This window comes from Hyperoodon ampullatus (assembly GCF_949752795.1).
Source record: "Hyperoodon ampullatus genome assembly, chromosome: 7".
Taxonomy (NCBI): Eukaryota; Metazoa; Chordata; class Mammalia; order Artiodactyla; family Ziphiidae; genus Hyperoodon; species Hyperoodon ampullatus.
Genome location: NC_136920.1, coordinates 14,246,299 through 14,263,810, shown reverse-complemented (window position 1 = coordinate 14,263,810; position 17,512 = coordinate 14,246,299). Strand labels below are relative to the sequence as shown.

General features: G+C 40.9%; 1 protein-coding gene across 1 annotated transcript; it reads right to left on the bottom strand.

Annotated features, from left to right (window-relative positions):
- Positions 1-3,055: 3,055 nt before the first annotated feature.
- On the bottom strand, positions 3,056-3,898 carry LOC307055514 (olfactory receptor 5B21-like; the record flags this gene model as incomplete). The annotated part of the gene is given in 2 exon segments (XM_079707749.1): positions 3,056-3,334; positions 3,338-3,898. Coding segments are annotated over 2 exon segments (840 nt in total).
- Between the last annotated feature and the right edge of the window lie 13,614 nt (positions 3,899-17,512).

Below are 17,512 nucleotides of genomic sequence, written 5' to 3'. Positions count from 1 at the left end.
AGGAAGATTTGGTTCTTGGGAGGTTAAGCAAGTTAAACTGTGGGAATCAGGGTTTTCAATTGTAAAATGAGAGAAACTGGTATAGATTATTTTTAAAGACTCTTTCGTGGCTAAAGAGTCTATGACCTCTGTAATGTTGGCTTCAATCGTCCAGGACTCTTGATATTTTAATTTTTCTTTCCATATACATAAAAGCTAAACAAATTATTTCATGCACAAAGGGAGACTCCTATTTAAAATAATTCAATCATGAATCCTTTTTCAAAAGGATAATCTACCCTGATGTAAATAATTGTCCTTATATATGTGTTTTCACATTCTGTTTTTGGACGTTTCAGGAAGGAAATCTTCCTGTGCCTTTACTGTGCTAACTTGAGCTTCAGGTCTTACTCACAGTGTCTTTCCTTCATGAGGACATTCATGCAGGGAGAGGGTGGGTGTTGTTAAAAACCAAATGAGCATTTTGTCTCCATTTGAGAGATTTCCCATGTGGACGTGAAAAGTTCCCCATGGTAATCTGTATTCTGTAAATTGATGTCTTACTGGCAACAAGACATCTCCTTCTGAGTAGCTTATGTAAATGAATACTCACGTGATGTCAGATTGAAATGTGTCTGCTGTAAGCCTGGGAGGTTGGAGGACAGGAAATTAAACAATGAATGGACATAAAGGCTTGGACGTGGATGGGGTGGACAGAGTGGGGAGCTCAGGAGCCAAAAGTGGGAAGTACAAGAACAGAGAAGTGAGAGCTATTGCAGGACTCTCAGCTGTATAAATCATGCATGCATTATGACGGGCATGTTTGCATACTTTATTTCATGGTATCTTCACAGTTTATCCTGTATGTTGGGTTCAAAGAGATCAAATGACTTTCTCAAGGTCATACAACTGATAAGAAGGGTAAGAATCTTCATCCAGCTCTTGATACTAGAACTAGGACCTTGATACCCATTTGCAGTCAACTCTAGTGCTAGTTTGAGATGACTTCAATAGAAAATGTAATATGTAGTCATTAGGCCTTTAACTCTTAGAAGATCCACATACTTTTCTGCCTAAACTGGGATATAGAGGCAGAAAGAAACATGCCCAGAAACACACCTTACTAGGTACTGTAACAGTTTTCATATAAAAACTGTAGACTTTAATTTTTCACAGGGATCTAACTGCTTAGTGGTGAGGGAAGTTCTTGCTTGGGCTGAAGATGGAAAGAGGTTGAGGAAAAAAGGAAGAAAAAGAGGAAGAGGAGAAGGGAAAAGAGGAAGCAGGAAAAGAGGAACAGGAAGAAGAGGAAAAGGAGTTAATGATATCTATCAAGTAGGAAAAGAAGCTGAGCTCTGAGTGGAACACACTCAATGCTCGTATAGATGCTTCCCAGACTCATCTCCAAATCTGGGTACCTTGAGCTCTGTAACTTCTATAAGTCACTGAGAAGGACTACTTGGTGAAGTGGATCCTGGCCATTCAAGGTTGTTCTTCTGTGTGTTACTGGAAAATCCTCACTGCTAAGGCAGGGAGGTGGGAGGATGGATGAGGCAAGTCTAGGTTGTCAAGGCCTTGGATCCAGAAGAAGCTCCCAATCCCTTTAGGTGATGGTGACCATGTGCTTGAGAAAGTTTTTCCTACAGGTCAGCCTAATGTCCCTCTTTGCTTCTCTCTCCACAAGACCCATGATCAACCCTCTTCAGACCAAGGCTGTCCTGTGCATAATGGAGTTTGATCATCTCAAAACTAACATGACCTTCTAAGCTCCCTGATTTAGCCCACCAAGATTTCTGGTTTTCACATTTAAGATTTAAAAAAAAATTTTTTTTGGAGATCTTGAAATCATGAAATATGTGGCAGCTTAGACTAATCGTAGCTATAAACGTCAAGCAGTTGATATGTGAGAAGTGAAATTAATCACCGCTCCCTTCCCACCCACACACATCCGCTCACACCAGTTAGCTCAGGAAACAAGACCTGAAGGTAGACTTGTGCTGTGCATCATCAGGCCATTCCCATCTTAAGAAGTACATTAACACAGGCTTTTTAATTTTTGCTGCATCTAATTACAGAACATCTGAATAGAACAGGGATCCAGAGGCAAACTGAATTATTGAAAAAACAGATGCAATGAGGGCACAAAAATCTATTGTGTGAATTCATAATAGATTCACCAAACTTAAGGATGACGAGAAATGCAAGCATTTAATTCAGAAGACAAATATCCCTTCTCAAGGCCCTTGGAAAAAAATTGTTTTCTTTAAACCTTCTGTAAGTTTTGGTTATTATGTTAGATTAGACCAAGGCCAAAAGCATAGAACAGAGTGCAGGAACTCTAAAAAGAGATATACTTATTCAGGTTAAAGTTTAAACAATTTATCTACTGAAACATACATACACAAGGTGGCTTATTGTTTTCTACCAAAGTTGTCCTAACACTTTAACAGAAGGAGATGGAGAATACAAAAGTACACAGTCTATGAGTGAGGATGGGAATGAGAGTGGGCGCAGAAGGATCGGGGTTAGAAGGATTTCATACTGGGTCACCTGACTCTTGGTCCAGTGCCTTGTCCTTTCAGTTACAAGCTTCTTTGAGACGTTATTAAAAATATTGAAACATCCTTTGTCAGCATTAGACACTTTAACTTTCAAACTCATGGATCAAAGAAATGGAAAGCATAAGGCTGTGCCTTCCAGTTGACAACTATTAGTCAATGAAGATGAAGTCCTTACACCACGTTTTAATAACACATGGAAAATTTCTCCCAATTAAAATAGGGAGAGGGAAAGTCAGTGCATTCACTTTATGCTTTGATCTTCTGCTTCAAACCGTGTCGGGAAACTAATGCAGGAAAGATTTTAAACATCCCAGGGTGTTGTTCACTAAATATAAGGTTATTTTTCTGAGTGAGACATTTCAAAGGGCTGCTTTTTTTTTTTTTTTTTTTTACCACTTTTACTAACAGCAGAAGTAACCACTGTTCTTGGAGAAGAAAGAACTGAAATCTGCCAAACCTCAAAAGTTGAGGTGGCATCTAGGTCTGGGGGGAAGGTTTATCCCTTAGTTACCTGCCTACTTCCTACTCACACTTAAAGACAGGGAATTAAGTTTGTTGAGTATTTTCCAGAGAGCATGTTTCACTTCTTTGTCCCTAAGACTGTAGATCAAGAGGTTCAGCATGGGAATCACCACCGTGTAAAACACAGATGCTATTTTGTCCATGTCCATGGACTGGGTGGAGCTGGGCTGTAAGTACATGAAGATGATTGTTCCATAGAAAATGGAGATGGCCGTGAGATGGGACGCGCAGGTGGAGAAGGCTTTCTTCCTTCCTTCCGCAGAATGCCTCCGTCAAACGGCAATGTATGTGAAGAAATAAGAGATGAGGATGACCAGGAGGGTGAAAAAGACATTGAAGCCCACGACAAAGAAGACCACCAGCTTGCTCATGCATGTGTTGGAGCACAAGAGAGCCAGGAGTGGAGGGTCTTCACAGAAAAAGTGATTCATCTCATTTGAACCACAGAAGGAGAGTCTGAAGGTGTCTGCTGTGTGGATGCAGGCATTGAGGAAGCCACGGGCATTGAGGAAGCCACAGACATAGGAGCCCATCATCAGGAGGGCACACACACCTGCTATCATGGTGGTGGTGTAATGAAGGGGCCTACACAGCACTGCATGGCGGTCACAGGCCATGGAGGCCAGGAGGTAGCACTCGACGGTGGCAAAACCCACAGAGAAGAAGGCCTGAGCAGCACATCCATTGTGGGAGATGAGTTTGTTTCCTGAGTGCGGTGCAGCCACCGTCTTGGGTGCTACGGCTGATGAGTAACCCGGATCGACAAAGGAAAGGTTGCTGAGGAAGAAGTACATTGGAGTGTGGAGATGGGAGTCTGAGCAGATGACCAGCATCATCCCCCCGCCATTCCCAACCAAAGTGATGAGGTAGGTGAACAAAAATACCAGGAGAAGGGGAACCTGGAGGTTGGGGTCATCTGTTAATCCCAAGAGGATGAACTCTGTTGCTTCTGTGCTATTCTCCACTGAGGTTAACTTCAATTTAGCCTGGCAATTAAAGAAGAGGAGCCAGTGAAACAGATGAAAGTATAGAGGGATGATATAAAAAAAGAAAACTAATATATATTGAGAAAGTACTCTGTGTAAGGCACCTGCTAGACCCTTCTATTACATTACAGCATTTAATCCCGTGAGATAAGTACTATTATGCCTACTTTCTTGGGAGCTTAATATTGACGAGAATGACCTAATTAGTAGGGGTCAGAGTTAAATTCACATCTTTATACTTCTGAACCCAATGTCCATACACTCAGAGCTTGAGCTAGTCTACCTGTTTACATCATATGAAACAAAATATGATATGTCTTGTAGCCTAACTTTTAAGATTTTGTTTATTCAGTTTTTAAAAAATCAAAAAGAGAATAGTATGAAGTACAAAGTATAAATCCCTCATTCCTTTTTTTTTTATTCCACTCCTAAGAGTATAGCCTCTACAGAGATTTCCTGATGTTTTGTATGCCAATAGAATTATATGGTATTAAGCACAGTAAGAGCTTACTGTATGCCAGGCACTGCTCCAAGAGCTTTCCTTGAAGTTAACTTATTTAATCCTCAAACCAACTCTTTGGGGTTGATCATATTATTTTCCTCATTTTACACAAGGAGAAACTGTATAAATGTGTAAACTGTGCAAAATATACCCAAGGAGTATATATGATAATACTCTTATTTCAAAATGTTCACCTTTTTCAACAATGCTCCATGATATAAAATATGCAAATAGAGCATTTTGCTTTTTACTTAGATTATTTCCAGTTATCAGTATATTTTATACTTGGTCTCTTTTTTCTGGCTACTATCTGCTCCTAAAATCTAGTAGCTTTTAGATAAAGACTGGAGAGCTATTATTATGAAATAATAGTAATAATAAGAAGATGAAGAAGAAGGAGGGGGTGTAGGAGGAGGAAGGGGGGAGGAGGAAGAAGAGGATGAAGGAGAAGAAGAGAAGAAGAGAAAAATATCGCCCAAAGTCACATAACTGGTAAGTCTTGAAAGTGGACTTAAAACCTTGGTCTCTCTGATATCAAATCCAAAGCTCTTAACTACAATTTTAATGTCTTTATAAGTTTATCCCTCAACAGTAATCCAATTGTATTTTATATTTATATACTTAAATTGAGATTATACCTCGCCACTTCCTATCAGAAGTCTTTGTTATTGATCCTGATTACAATTAAGTTCTCCCTTCTCTGCTCTCCCAAAGCACTTGAGACTTGAGTGATTCACACAATTAGTTGAGCAACCACCCAGCCTACCATGAACCCTTGATCACATACCTAAATATTTGGTGAATTAATTAGAACATCAATAGCAAAGTGTTTAAACATTTTTCAGGCTAACTAACCCCACAACAAACAGCTTCTTGTTCTCTAGCTGGGTCCACCTTTTCTGCCAACATATTAGCTAAGACTCGTAGTATAAAAAATATTCAGAATTAACAGTGAGACTGGGGATGGGCAGGCCTGGAGAAAGACTTGTGTCCTAATTCTAGTGACCTGTCTCTCTCTCCTATTGTTTTCCCTCAGTCTGACGTGCTTCTAGGTTTTTCCTGTCCCTGGTGGCAGAATGGGTGGCAACAGGCTCAGACAGAGGAAGAGAGAAAGGGAAAAAGAAGGGATTTAAGGGAGAAAGGGCTTCAGCTCTGCTTGACCTTGGTTATCTGCAACTGCAGTGATCAGATTGGTAAGGAGCCTTTTTTATACCACAAAAGGAGACAGCCCAGCCTGTCCTGTTCAGATGACGATTACACACACGAGTGTCACAGCTGGTATCACAAGGCTGGCTCAGCCAGTTTGGAAATGCTATTGGTCAGGAACCATGATAGAACTCCAGTCCTGGTTTCCACTTTCCACCTTTATAAACAGTGCTCCAGGGAATACCCTTGTAGATGTCCTCTCATGCCCCTTTCTTTTTCCTTAAGATAAATTCCTAGAATTTTATATTTTTATCCTTCTTTTGCTTATTGACAGATTTCCATTCAGTAATGTGTCAATTAACTTTCCAACCAGCAGCACTTTCATTACATTTAGCCAGTCCTTCTTTTTTTCCTTTCGACTTTTGTCATGTGTGTGTACTCTATAATTTAACAGACACAATATCCTATCATCGATGACAGGCAGTTTCCTGATATTATATATTAGGAACCTGGGGCCTCTTAACTGCAATATCTGTACAAAGCCCCAGAGCAGGATCTATCAACCTCATCACTATTAACATTATGTGCTGGATTAAAAAAAGAATGAGGGGCTTCTCTGGTGGCACAGTGGTTGAGAGTCTGCCTGCCGACGCAGGGGACACGGGTTCGTGCCCCGGTCCGGGAGGATCCCACATGCCGCAGAGCGGCTGGGCCCGTGAGCCATGGCCGCTGAGCCTGAGCGTCCGGAGCCTGTGCTCCGCAACAGGAGAGGCCACAACAGTGAGGCCTGCGTACCGCAAAAAAAATAAATAAATAAAAAAGAATGAAATAATGCCATTTGCAGCAACACGGATGGACCTAGAGCTTGTCATACTGAGTGAAGAAAGTCAGACAGAAAAAGACAAATATCATATGGTATTGCTTATATGTGGAATCTTTAAAAACGGTACAAATGAACTTATTTACAAAACAGAATTAGAGTCACAAATGTAGAAAGCAAACTTATGGTTACCAAGGTGGAAACAGGGAGGGGGAGGGATAAATTGGGAGATTGGGATTGACATATACATGCTACTATATATAAAATAGATAACTAAATAAGGACCAACTGTATAACAGGGAACTCTATTCAATACTCTGTAATGACCTATATGAGAAAAGAACCTAAAAAAGAGTGGATATATGTATATGTATAACTGATTCACCTTGCTATACAGCAGAAACTAACACAACATTGTAAATCAACTATACTCCAATAGAAATTAATTTAAAAAAAACATTCTGGGCTGGACAGTTCTTTGGTTGCAGGCGGGGGTGAGGCAGGGGAAAGGCTGTCCAGTGCATTGTAGGAGCTTCAGCAGTATCCCTGGCCTCCATCCACTAGATGCCAGGAGCTTGCTCCCTTCCCCAGCTGTGACAAACGACAATGTCTCCAGGTACTGCCAAATGTCCCAAACATCCACAGGGTCATCCCTGGTGGAGAACCACTGTTCTAGAGATTGTAAAACTCTATTTGTGTTCACAGTTTACTAAATCACAATTCCATGAGTTATGTATATTATATATTTTACAGCATACACATATATTACAGACCCATATTCATGTATAGATGTATATATATGAAGAAGCTGAGACTTGGTGAGATAAAGCAGTTAGTTCAAGATCCAGCACTCCAGCCAAATATTGCTGCTCATTGGTGGGGTAGTCTAGGAAGGGAAGACTGCTTGCCAAGTACTGTGGTCCTTCAACTAAAGAGATACTCACCTTCCTATTTCATAAACCAACCTCTTCCCCAACACAAGGTAGGGTAAACGATGCAGAAAAACTCCAAAAATGAAAGGCAGCTGACTTAGTGTGGATTCTGAATTCTATTCCAAAACACCTTCTCAAATGCTTATTTAATCAATTTTCATGGTTAATACTGACCACCCAATTATACGTACCTAAGCTGTAGGTCTGATTTCTAACAGTTATCATGCACTCGCTATATTGAATTGCCCCAGACTGCCATCTTCATATATTATCAATTAACATTCAAAGTATTTCTATGTTCTCTTGATGGACAACACTTTCTAGTATGCATTATGTCACTATTAATAAATGTGTCTGGATCCAGAGCGGCAAAGAGAATTTGGAGTCAGGGCAGAGAGAGGAAAGCCTTGCTTTGCCCGGCACCATCCCTGAAGGCCTGAATCTAAATCCCATTGCTGCTACTGCTGCTGTGTTCCCTCCCACCAAAGTCCTACAAAGGCCAAGCTTTTCTGCATAGGCCTAAAATAAATATCAGAAGGAGCCTAGGAAAAGTAAGTACATTAAAAAAAATATTTAAAGGTAGCCTGTGATCAACTGCTTTATTTAATAAATAACAAATATGAGGGAATTCCCTGGCGGTTCAGTGGTTAAGACTCTGCACTTTTACTGCTGAGGGCCTGGGTTCGATCCCTGGTCAGGGAATTAAGATCCCACAAGCCTTGTGGCATGGCTAAATAAATAAATAACAAATAAGAAAGTGTGTTGAAAACTGCAAACCATTAAAACTTCAAGGATTAAGGGATTATAAAAGTAGAAACCACCAAGACAAATAATCTGAAAATAAAAGTGTTATCAAAATTGTTTCTAAAGGTGTTTGAAGAATCACCCTCAGCCATCACATCCCACTGGGGGATTTCCAAAAGAAGATTCTCAACGGAAAACCATAAGACTAAATTCCACGAAGAAAGAGACAATAAAGGATTAAGGAAGATAAAATATGAGAAAATCTAGCCACTGTGTGGTCTATGGTGGGTGCTCAATACAAACTAATTTATCTTTTCATTAAACTATCTGTCAATCAATAGAAAACAAACTTATGGTTACCAAAGGGGAAAGGAGGTGGGAGAGGGATAAATTAGGAGTTTGGGATTAACAGATACAAAATATAAAATATTTATCTCTATATAAAATAGATAAATGACAAGGTCATATATATTTATAGGGATTAACAGATACAAAATATAAAATATTTATCTCTATATAAAATAGATAAATGACAAGGTCATGTATATTTATATATTATATATACATCTATAACTGAATCACTTTGCTGTATACCAGAAACTAGCACAACATTGTAAATCAACTATACTTCAACAAAAAAATATTTTGAAAAACTATTGGTCAATCATATGAACTTGAGTCCCAGATTTTATTAACACCAGCTGGTAGCAGCATTCTACCTAGAAATGACTATGTCAGTTTCTGTTTAAGAAAAGATGACCCAAAAATTACCTAGGAGAGGTTCATTGTCTCAGTTTTTCATGTGGCAGAGGAAAGTGGGGAAAATGGATTTGAGTCCTTTTTTTATACCTACTTCTGAGCCCCTTTCTCCTAAAAAAACCCATTATTTTTACCCACAGTACAAAAAATGTTGAAAAAAAAAAGTCAGGGAAAACATACCTAGTTCCTTGGGAATTCTGAGACCTTAATTCAGAACTGCCTTCAACTACAGGGGTTTTTGAAGCCTGCAAAAGAAAAGAAAAGCTGTTCAGTCTCAGAAGACCTCAGATTTCAAAGTGTAAAAGATTTCCTGAGGCTACGAAGTAGGTGTAAAAGCAGTTCAGCTGCGGATGCAGCTTGTTTCAGAGCTTGAGAGGTACTAAACTGTATGAGAGGCCTGGGATCAGCCAGAAGCTGGCATCTATGTAGATGTGGGAGCCTCTGGAGGGACTCAACCCCAATCCAGAGCTCAGTAACATGCAAACGAGTAATCAAAACACCAACACCACTTTCTTAGATTCCATATATATATGTTAGCATACGGTATTTGTTTTTCTCTTTCTGACTTACTGCACTCTGTATGACAGACTCTAGGTCCATCCATCTCATTACAAATAACTCAGTTTCGTTTCTTTTTATGGCTGAGTAATATTGCGCCACATCTTCTTTATCCATTCATCTGTCGATGGACACTTAGGTTGCTTCCACGTCCTGGCTATTGTAAATAGAGCTGCAATGAACATTTTGGTACATGACTCTTTTTGAATTATGGTTTTCTCAGGGTATATGCCTAGTAGTGGGATTGCTGGGTCATATGGTAGTTCTATTTTTAGTTTTTTAAGGAACCTCCATACTGTTCTCCATAGTGGCTGTATCAATTTACATTCCCACCTAGGGGCAAGACTGGAATAAAGATGCAGACCTACTAGAGAATGGACTTGAGGATATGGGGAGGGGGAAGGGTAAGCTGGGAGAAAGTGAGAGAGTGGCATGGACATATATACACTACCAAACGTAAAATAGATACCTAGTGGGAAGCAGCCACATAGCATAGGGAGATACGCTCAGTGCTTTGTGACCACCCAGAGGGGTGGGATAGGGAGGGTGAGAGGGAGGGAGATGCAAGAGGGAGGAGATATGGGGATATATGTATATGTATAATTGTTTCACTTTGTTTTAAAGCAAAAACTAACACACCATTGTAAAGCAATTATACTCCAATAAAGATGTTAAAAAAAAAAGACAACTGAAAAAAACAAACAAACAAAAAAACACCACTTTCCTGAGGGAATGAAAGATTATTGTGATGTGGAAAGGCTTAAAAGCCCAGGGGGAGCTCCAGGCCTTCAAGCAAGGGATAAAATGATTGGTGATCAAGTTCCATCAAAAATGCCTTCAAAGGAGCTGCAGGGTCCAACCATCCCCACTCAGCCTATAGAAGACGTCCTGTGAGAATTTGGGATTTGGCACTTTCTCTAAGACTAAACGGGGAGAAATTTTCATTTTAATTTCATCTTTATTTAAAATTAGAAATTAAAATTTCTAATTTTAAATGTAGATGATAGACTTCATCAAATTTTCCATTTGCCTAAATCCAGCTCTAAGGAACCTCAAGTTACAAGGACTTTTATGGATCAAAACAGTTTCATGAAATTTTTTTCCAATCAATTGATTTTAAATGAGCTTTAGCATGGAGTTTACAGGAAGCAGTCTTCTATTCCAGCCCCTACTGAATGATCACATATTGGATGATTCCTATGTTTCAGGCCCTTGCTAAGTACTATATGAGTGTGTTTTTTCACTTACTGTTCACCCAACTCTACGAGAAATGTATTGATATTATCTTTCCAGTTTTACAGTTGTGAAAACTTCAGTATATACCTAACACCCTAATCTTGGTTTCTAATAATAATCTCCAATAAAAGGAACTCCTTGGAGAACTGACTGATTCCAAGACTAGAGCAAGGGATACAACCCACCAACTTGGAGCAGCTTGTCACTCCAGGAAGTAAGGAGATGCTCAAGTCTGTCTGACTTGAAGTCTACATAGTTTTACACTGTGCTCTACTGCTCCTTTTGGGAATCAGTGTAGAAGAACAGGGCTGCTCTCAGAATCCAGAAAAAGGTCCTGCTTCCCACAGGGACTCACAAATGCATGTTCCAATAGAGTCAGCTACAAAAGTGAAGCTTATTTACATTTTTTTCTTTTCCTTTTATAAAAAAATTTCTGTTAGAATAAATTTAAATTGTTTTGATAAAATAAGAAGTGGTCAAGTAAGTGGCAAGCTAGGTGTTAAGAGGCCAAGGATGTTTTTGCACCACTCTTCAAATTTTGTAGGATCTAATCTTCTGACCCACACATTCAACCTGAAGACTAGATTTTCCTCATTGTTATTTTATTTGATCACTACAACAACCAAAGGGAGGATGGAGAGAGAAAGAGGGAGAGAAAGAGGGAGAGAGATTAAAAAGAGAGAAGAAGAAGAAGAAGAAGAAGAAGAAGAAGAAGAAGAAGAAGAAGAAGAAGAAGAAGGAGAAGAAGGAGAAGAAGGAGAAGAAGGAGAAGAAGGAGAAGAAGGAGAAGAAGGAGAAGAAGGAGAAGAAGGAGAAGAAGGAGAAGAAGGAGAAGAAGGAGAAGAAGGAGAAGAAGAAGAAGAAGAAGAAGAAGAAGAAGAAGAAGAAGAAGAAGAAGAAGAAGAAGAAGAAGAAAGAAGAAGAAGAAGAAGGAAAAGGGAAGAGAAGAGGGAAGGGGATGGGGGAGAAAGGAAAGAGAGGAGGAAAGAGAAAACTTCACCTTGTAGGTCCAACATCTAACAACTGAGACAATCTAGCCAAAACGTCGGACTCTATAAAATAATTTAGTACTCTCCTTTATCTGCGTTTAATATTCTAAAAACATTAAACTGCTTAAAATGAAGACTATTAACATGGTAAAATAGAATAGTACTGGCTCTTGGCGAGTGAGAGACCCAGAATCCGCTGCTTACTAAACGGATAACTCATCATTTCCTCGTGCTCCTGGATTTATCTTCTTCCTCTTCCCTCTCAAAGGCTCTTCATTCTTATGGGGATACTTCTGCTTTGACTTCTGTGGCTCCTTCACTGTCGGGCTCCTCACAAGATCAAGCTGTGACTTCACCTTCAAATAAGTATACTTTGGGGCTTGAGAAAAATAAAGGGGAAGAAAGGGGCCAATTCTGACTTCGGGGTTAGTTCAAGGCCAGGTATCTCTGAGTTAATGCTGCCACCTTGCGGTCATTGCAAGCCTTTCCTGAGAGGATTACAAGAAGAGTGAAGAAGCTACCAGTCCATCTAAAAAAGTTAGTTTTAGGGACACATGGGATGTCAGCACCTTTTAAGACTTAAGAGATTACTAGGTGTTAAGGTACCCAAGACACCATGGCTCAGAGGTGATAAGTACAGTCCCTAGAGCTAGATGCACGGGTTCAAACCCCAGCTCTCCCACCAGTGCCTGGATGGCTCAGACAAGTCACTTAGCCTCTCCATTCCTCTCTTTCTCATTATGGGATCGTTGTGAGAATTAAGTGAACAGATGTAAAGTACTTAGAATACTGAACGCTGTATAACTATGTGTTATCTTGTAAATATCTAACTTTATCGAGGAATAAACAGGTTCATAGAGATGAAGTGATCAGCCTAAAGCCACGCCGCTGATTAACAGCATGATTGAAACCCGTGCTCTAAGACTCCTGACTCATTTCCATCTATCAGTTTCCCCAGAATTTCCCGAGCTTCTCTTGAGTCCTCAGCCCCACTGAGGTATCTGCACTCTCCGCGGATGACATCATCTTCTTTACTAAGTTTGGGGCCAGCTGATGTTAATGTCACATCAGCCACTCCATCTAAATTCAGGCTGTCGGGCTTCCCTGGTGGCGCAGTGGTTGAGTGTCCGCCTGCCGATGCAGGGGACACGGGTCTGTGCCCTGGTCCGGGAAGATCCCACACGCCGTGGAGCGGCTGGGCCCGTGAGCCATGGCCCCTGAGCCTGCGCGTCCGGAGCCTGTGCTCCGCAACGGGAGAGGCCACAACAGTGAGAGGCCCGCGTACCGCAAAAATAAATAAATAAAAAAAAATAAATTCAGGCTGTCTTCTGCCTTCCTAGCTCGGACCGTGCCCTCTTCTTTTCCCACCCCCTCCATCTATACCGTTGATCCAATCTCTACTTACTCTTGTGAGATCTTTACTGTAACAATTAGTCCCATCCTTCATACCTTCTCTTACTTGCTCTTACCCCATGTGTCCACAAGCATGCTTAATTTACCCATCCTTTCCCCAAAACTCTCAAAAGGCTTTCTCCCACCCTAATAGACCTTTATGCTCTATGAATATCTCTCCTTCTACCCTTACCGTTATCATCCACATCATCTCCCATCCTATCCTCAGTCTACTGCACCATAGCCTCAACTATTTCCACCTCCATTCTATTGAAACAATATTCTTAAAGGCCACTCCAGAGCCTGCTTCACAGACATGCATCTAGTGTAGTCACGTGCGGACCCATGCTCAGAAGGGCCCCATCCTTGGGCTTTAATGCTCTGCAGTTGTCATCTTCAAATTATTAATAATTTTCTCTTCAAATATGTATTTTGTAGACAAAATCTGATGGGACAATGGAGCGTGCGTGAGAAGCTTGGAACCTCACCTCATGCGTGGTCCCACCTCCCTCTGCCTTGCACTCTCCCTTCAATCCACCATGTTCAAAACTTCGATGACTTGCATGTTGCCTACAGATTAATGTGCAGCCTCTCCAGCCTGACATTCAAAGCAAACTAGCCCCAACCAACCTTTGCAGTTTTATTTCTCTTCCTTTTTTTAGTTTAATTTTTATTTTATATTGGAGTAGAGTTGATTTAAAATGTTGTGTTAGTTTCAGGTGTACAGCAAAGTGATTCAGTTATAAGTATACATATATTCATTCTTTTTCAGGTTCTTTTCCCATATAGGTTATTACAGAATATTGAGGAGAGTACCCTGTGCTCTACAGTAGGTCCTTGTTGATTATCTGTTTTATATAGAGTAGTGTGATTATGTTCATTCTCTTTATTACTACCAAGTATCCTACTTTATCCGCGCACACCCGGAAAGGCACACCTTAGATCCTCAATAAAGGAGCTCCTTTCTCCACCTACCATATCAGGCACATTTTCCCCTTTGCCTTACTTCATGCTTCTCCGCCCTGCCCCACACCCCTGCCCCAGGTTGGAATGCCCCAGTTTTCTTTTCCTGCTTCCACGTGAAGATTCAAATTAAAGCCTTCTCTACCATGAAGTTTTTCTCTGAGGTTCTGAGAAATATGTGTGCCTCCTTCTCTTTATATCACTTTTCCAAATTGCCTCCTTTTGTTTCCTTTCCCAGAACTGAATACTTCCACGTTTCCCACCTGCAGGTCCTTCGTCTTTCACTGCCCTGACCTCTGCTGCCAAGGAAGAAACCCTCCTGTATGGACAAGCTCGTATTAGGGCTGAATGTGTGGCTCTTCCTAGACTGTAAGCTCCTTGAAGACAGAGACTAAGTCTTACTATCTTAGGTTTTCCCCTGGAACCTAGAACAGTCCTGTAAACAGTAATTGCCTACCAAATTATGCAAGTCCTACCTGATTTTCTATTTAAGAAATTGGACTAGGAACAGGGATGTCATGTGAGGAGCTCACTTAAGGCAAATTTATTTGTCTTTAACTCACCAAGCTAACATTCAGATCACCAGACGTGGTAATGTTAAAAAGCACTGTATGCTTCTCATTAAGAATAAAAATGGAAAGAATACAAATGGAAAATTATCTATTTGTAGATTTGCAAATCCTGAGGGCTTCTTTGTTAGTGAAAAATAAAAAAGAAACAGTTTAAACTGGTGCTTTGAAATATATCTCCCCCTCGCCTATAAAGAGGAAACCAACAGCCATCGGCTGTATCACAGCACATTTGCATATGTAAACTCATAGAAGATGGACCATCCTTATTCCTTAGGATAACACCTCATCTCAGCCTCCATCTCATCTGTCCCCTGTTGTATCTAGTTTGATTACCTTCTTCATCTTAAGACTCCAATATCTCCATCTCTGTGACCTTCGTCCTCTCAGCACACAAACATCCAAAAAATACTTCTCAACTCTGATCATCCTTAGAGCTACCCTTCTAACGCAGTTTTAGTTTCCACAATATATCTCAAGAGAGGTGTTCATGTCCACTGAGTAAATGAACAAAGAGAAGATAAAAAGTCAGATGATATTGCACAAGGTAACAGAACTAGTAAGCAGTAGAGCTGGACAGAAGCCTACACCTGAAGTCAAGACCCACATCATAAAGCTGTCCCCAGGGCTTCCCTGGTGGCACAGTGGTTGAGAGTCCCCCTGCCGATGCAGGGGACACGGGTTCGTGCCCCAGTCTGGGAAGATCCCACATGCCGCGGAGCGTCTGGGCCCGTGAGCCATGGCCGCTGAGCCTGCGCGTCCGGAGCCTGTGTTCCGCAACGGGAGAGGCCACGACAGTGAGAGGCCCGCGTACCGCAAAAAAAAAAAAAAAAAAGAAGAGGCGGAGACACCAGGGAGACACATACACAGAGGAAAGGACACGTGAGGACAACAGAGAGAAGGTGGCCATCAGCAAGACAAGGAACGAGAACTTAGGAGACACCAAACATGTTGACACCTGGATTTTGGACTTCCAGCCTCTAGAACTACAAGAAAATAAATTTCTGCTGTTTCAGTCATCCAGTCTGTGGTGTTTTGGTATAGCACCTCTGGCAAAACTAATACAAGTAATAATGATGCCTGGGAATTTCGCTTGAATTATGGTTAAGCCATTGACAGGCAGTGAACATCATGGCCTTGGAAGGTTCCTGAACTCTTTTCCCTTGGTTCTGCTTCCTTAACCTGGGTTCGCTGTTTTCTATCTAGGGGAAGCAGCTAACTGGATGGATTTCCTGTGCCATGGAAATCATTCTGTCTTGAGCATTACTTTGTCAATATGTTGCTGCAAAGGAAGATTAGCAGCTCACACTTAAGCTCTTCTCCTAATCTCCCAGCATTTTCAATTCCATCAGCTTGCATCCTTATCCCTAAAAAAGATTTCTAAAATCATACAAAAACAACTAAAAGCCTGCCATGGTTTCACAGTCTCCATGGAAATTCTGCAGAAGGAAGCTATACTGACTTCCTTGCATATCTCTTGGACTATTTTGTTAATGCCTTTTTTGTATGGTTCTTGGAGGTTTACAAAGCTCTTTCACACTTATTATCTTGGTTAATCCTCACAGCAAACCCACATGGGAGGTATTATTACCCACACTGAGCATATTATGAAACTGAATTTCGGAGAAGATAAATAGCTTAACTAATGTTTACATAATTTGTAAGTGGTACAATTGGCCTGTGAACTTGGGTCTGTCTGATACCAAGGCTACAGTTCTTGCCACTATACCCCTAAACAACATAGGCTGCACCACTGGATCACCCTGCCCTAGTGCCCTCACTCATCCCTTGAAAATTCACCTCATGGGACATATTTCTTTTTTTTCTTTTTTTTTTTTTAGGAGAGCTGTTTAGGAATTTTTTTTTTTTTTTTTTACATCTTTATTGGAGTATAATTCCTTTACAATGGTGTGTTAGTTTCTGCTTTATAACGAAGTGAATCAGTTATGGGACATATTTCTGAGATGTATTTTACACTGTTGAAGTAAAGCCTAAAAGAAAGTGTCCCAGGCAAGGGCTACTAAACAGACATTGGCCTGGTTCTAGGGCTATCACTAAAATTGAGTGATCTTGGCCTATTCATGTAATTGATCATTTTTCCACAGGTAAAACGGAAATAATAATCCCATTGCCCACTCTCTTCCTCCCTAAATCCCCTCCACCATTACTACACTAGCTGTAAGCTAGTGTAATGCATTAAGCTTTCTAGAACTGGGAACATTTTAAAATTCTGCAAACAAATGGCTTACGACCCATTCCAAATGTGATCATCAGTGGCTCGAAGACCTTTCCAGTGAATTTTTTCTTACATGCTTACCTCCTTATAACTTTCCCCAACAGATGCTCTAAGATTACATATCTGGTGGTACTCATGGCCAGGGGCACGCTGATGCTTCCTACTGCAAGCACCTGTGACTCAGACTAAAGGTTTTCTTTGGTCAGAAGCATGTCCAGCTTGCATAGAGGGAGGCAGAGGAGGGGTGGGGGTGGGGACTGGCTGGCATCCCACGTGGTCTACAATAAACCTCAGAGGTCACGAAGAGTGTTGAGCTCCAACTTCCCCAGCAGCAACCTGTTCATTAACGAATGCTGAATTGGCCCTTTGCTGTCTCATTCCCTCGCCCCCCACCACCTGTACATCCAGCAACACCCTCCTAAATAGACTATTGCACACGAATTCTAGTCTCAGGGTCCACTTCTAGGAAAACCCAAACTAAAAGACACTCCAGGATGAGACGTAGTGTCCCCACTGTTCCTCACAGAGTGTGTTGTATGTCAGCCTTCTTGTTTCCCCATGTTTCCTTCTTTACTGGAAGCTCTGGAAATTTCACCTTGTCCAACTCACAAGTTCTCT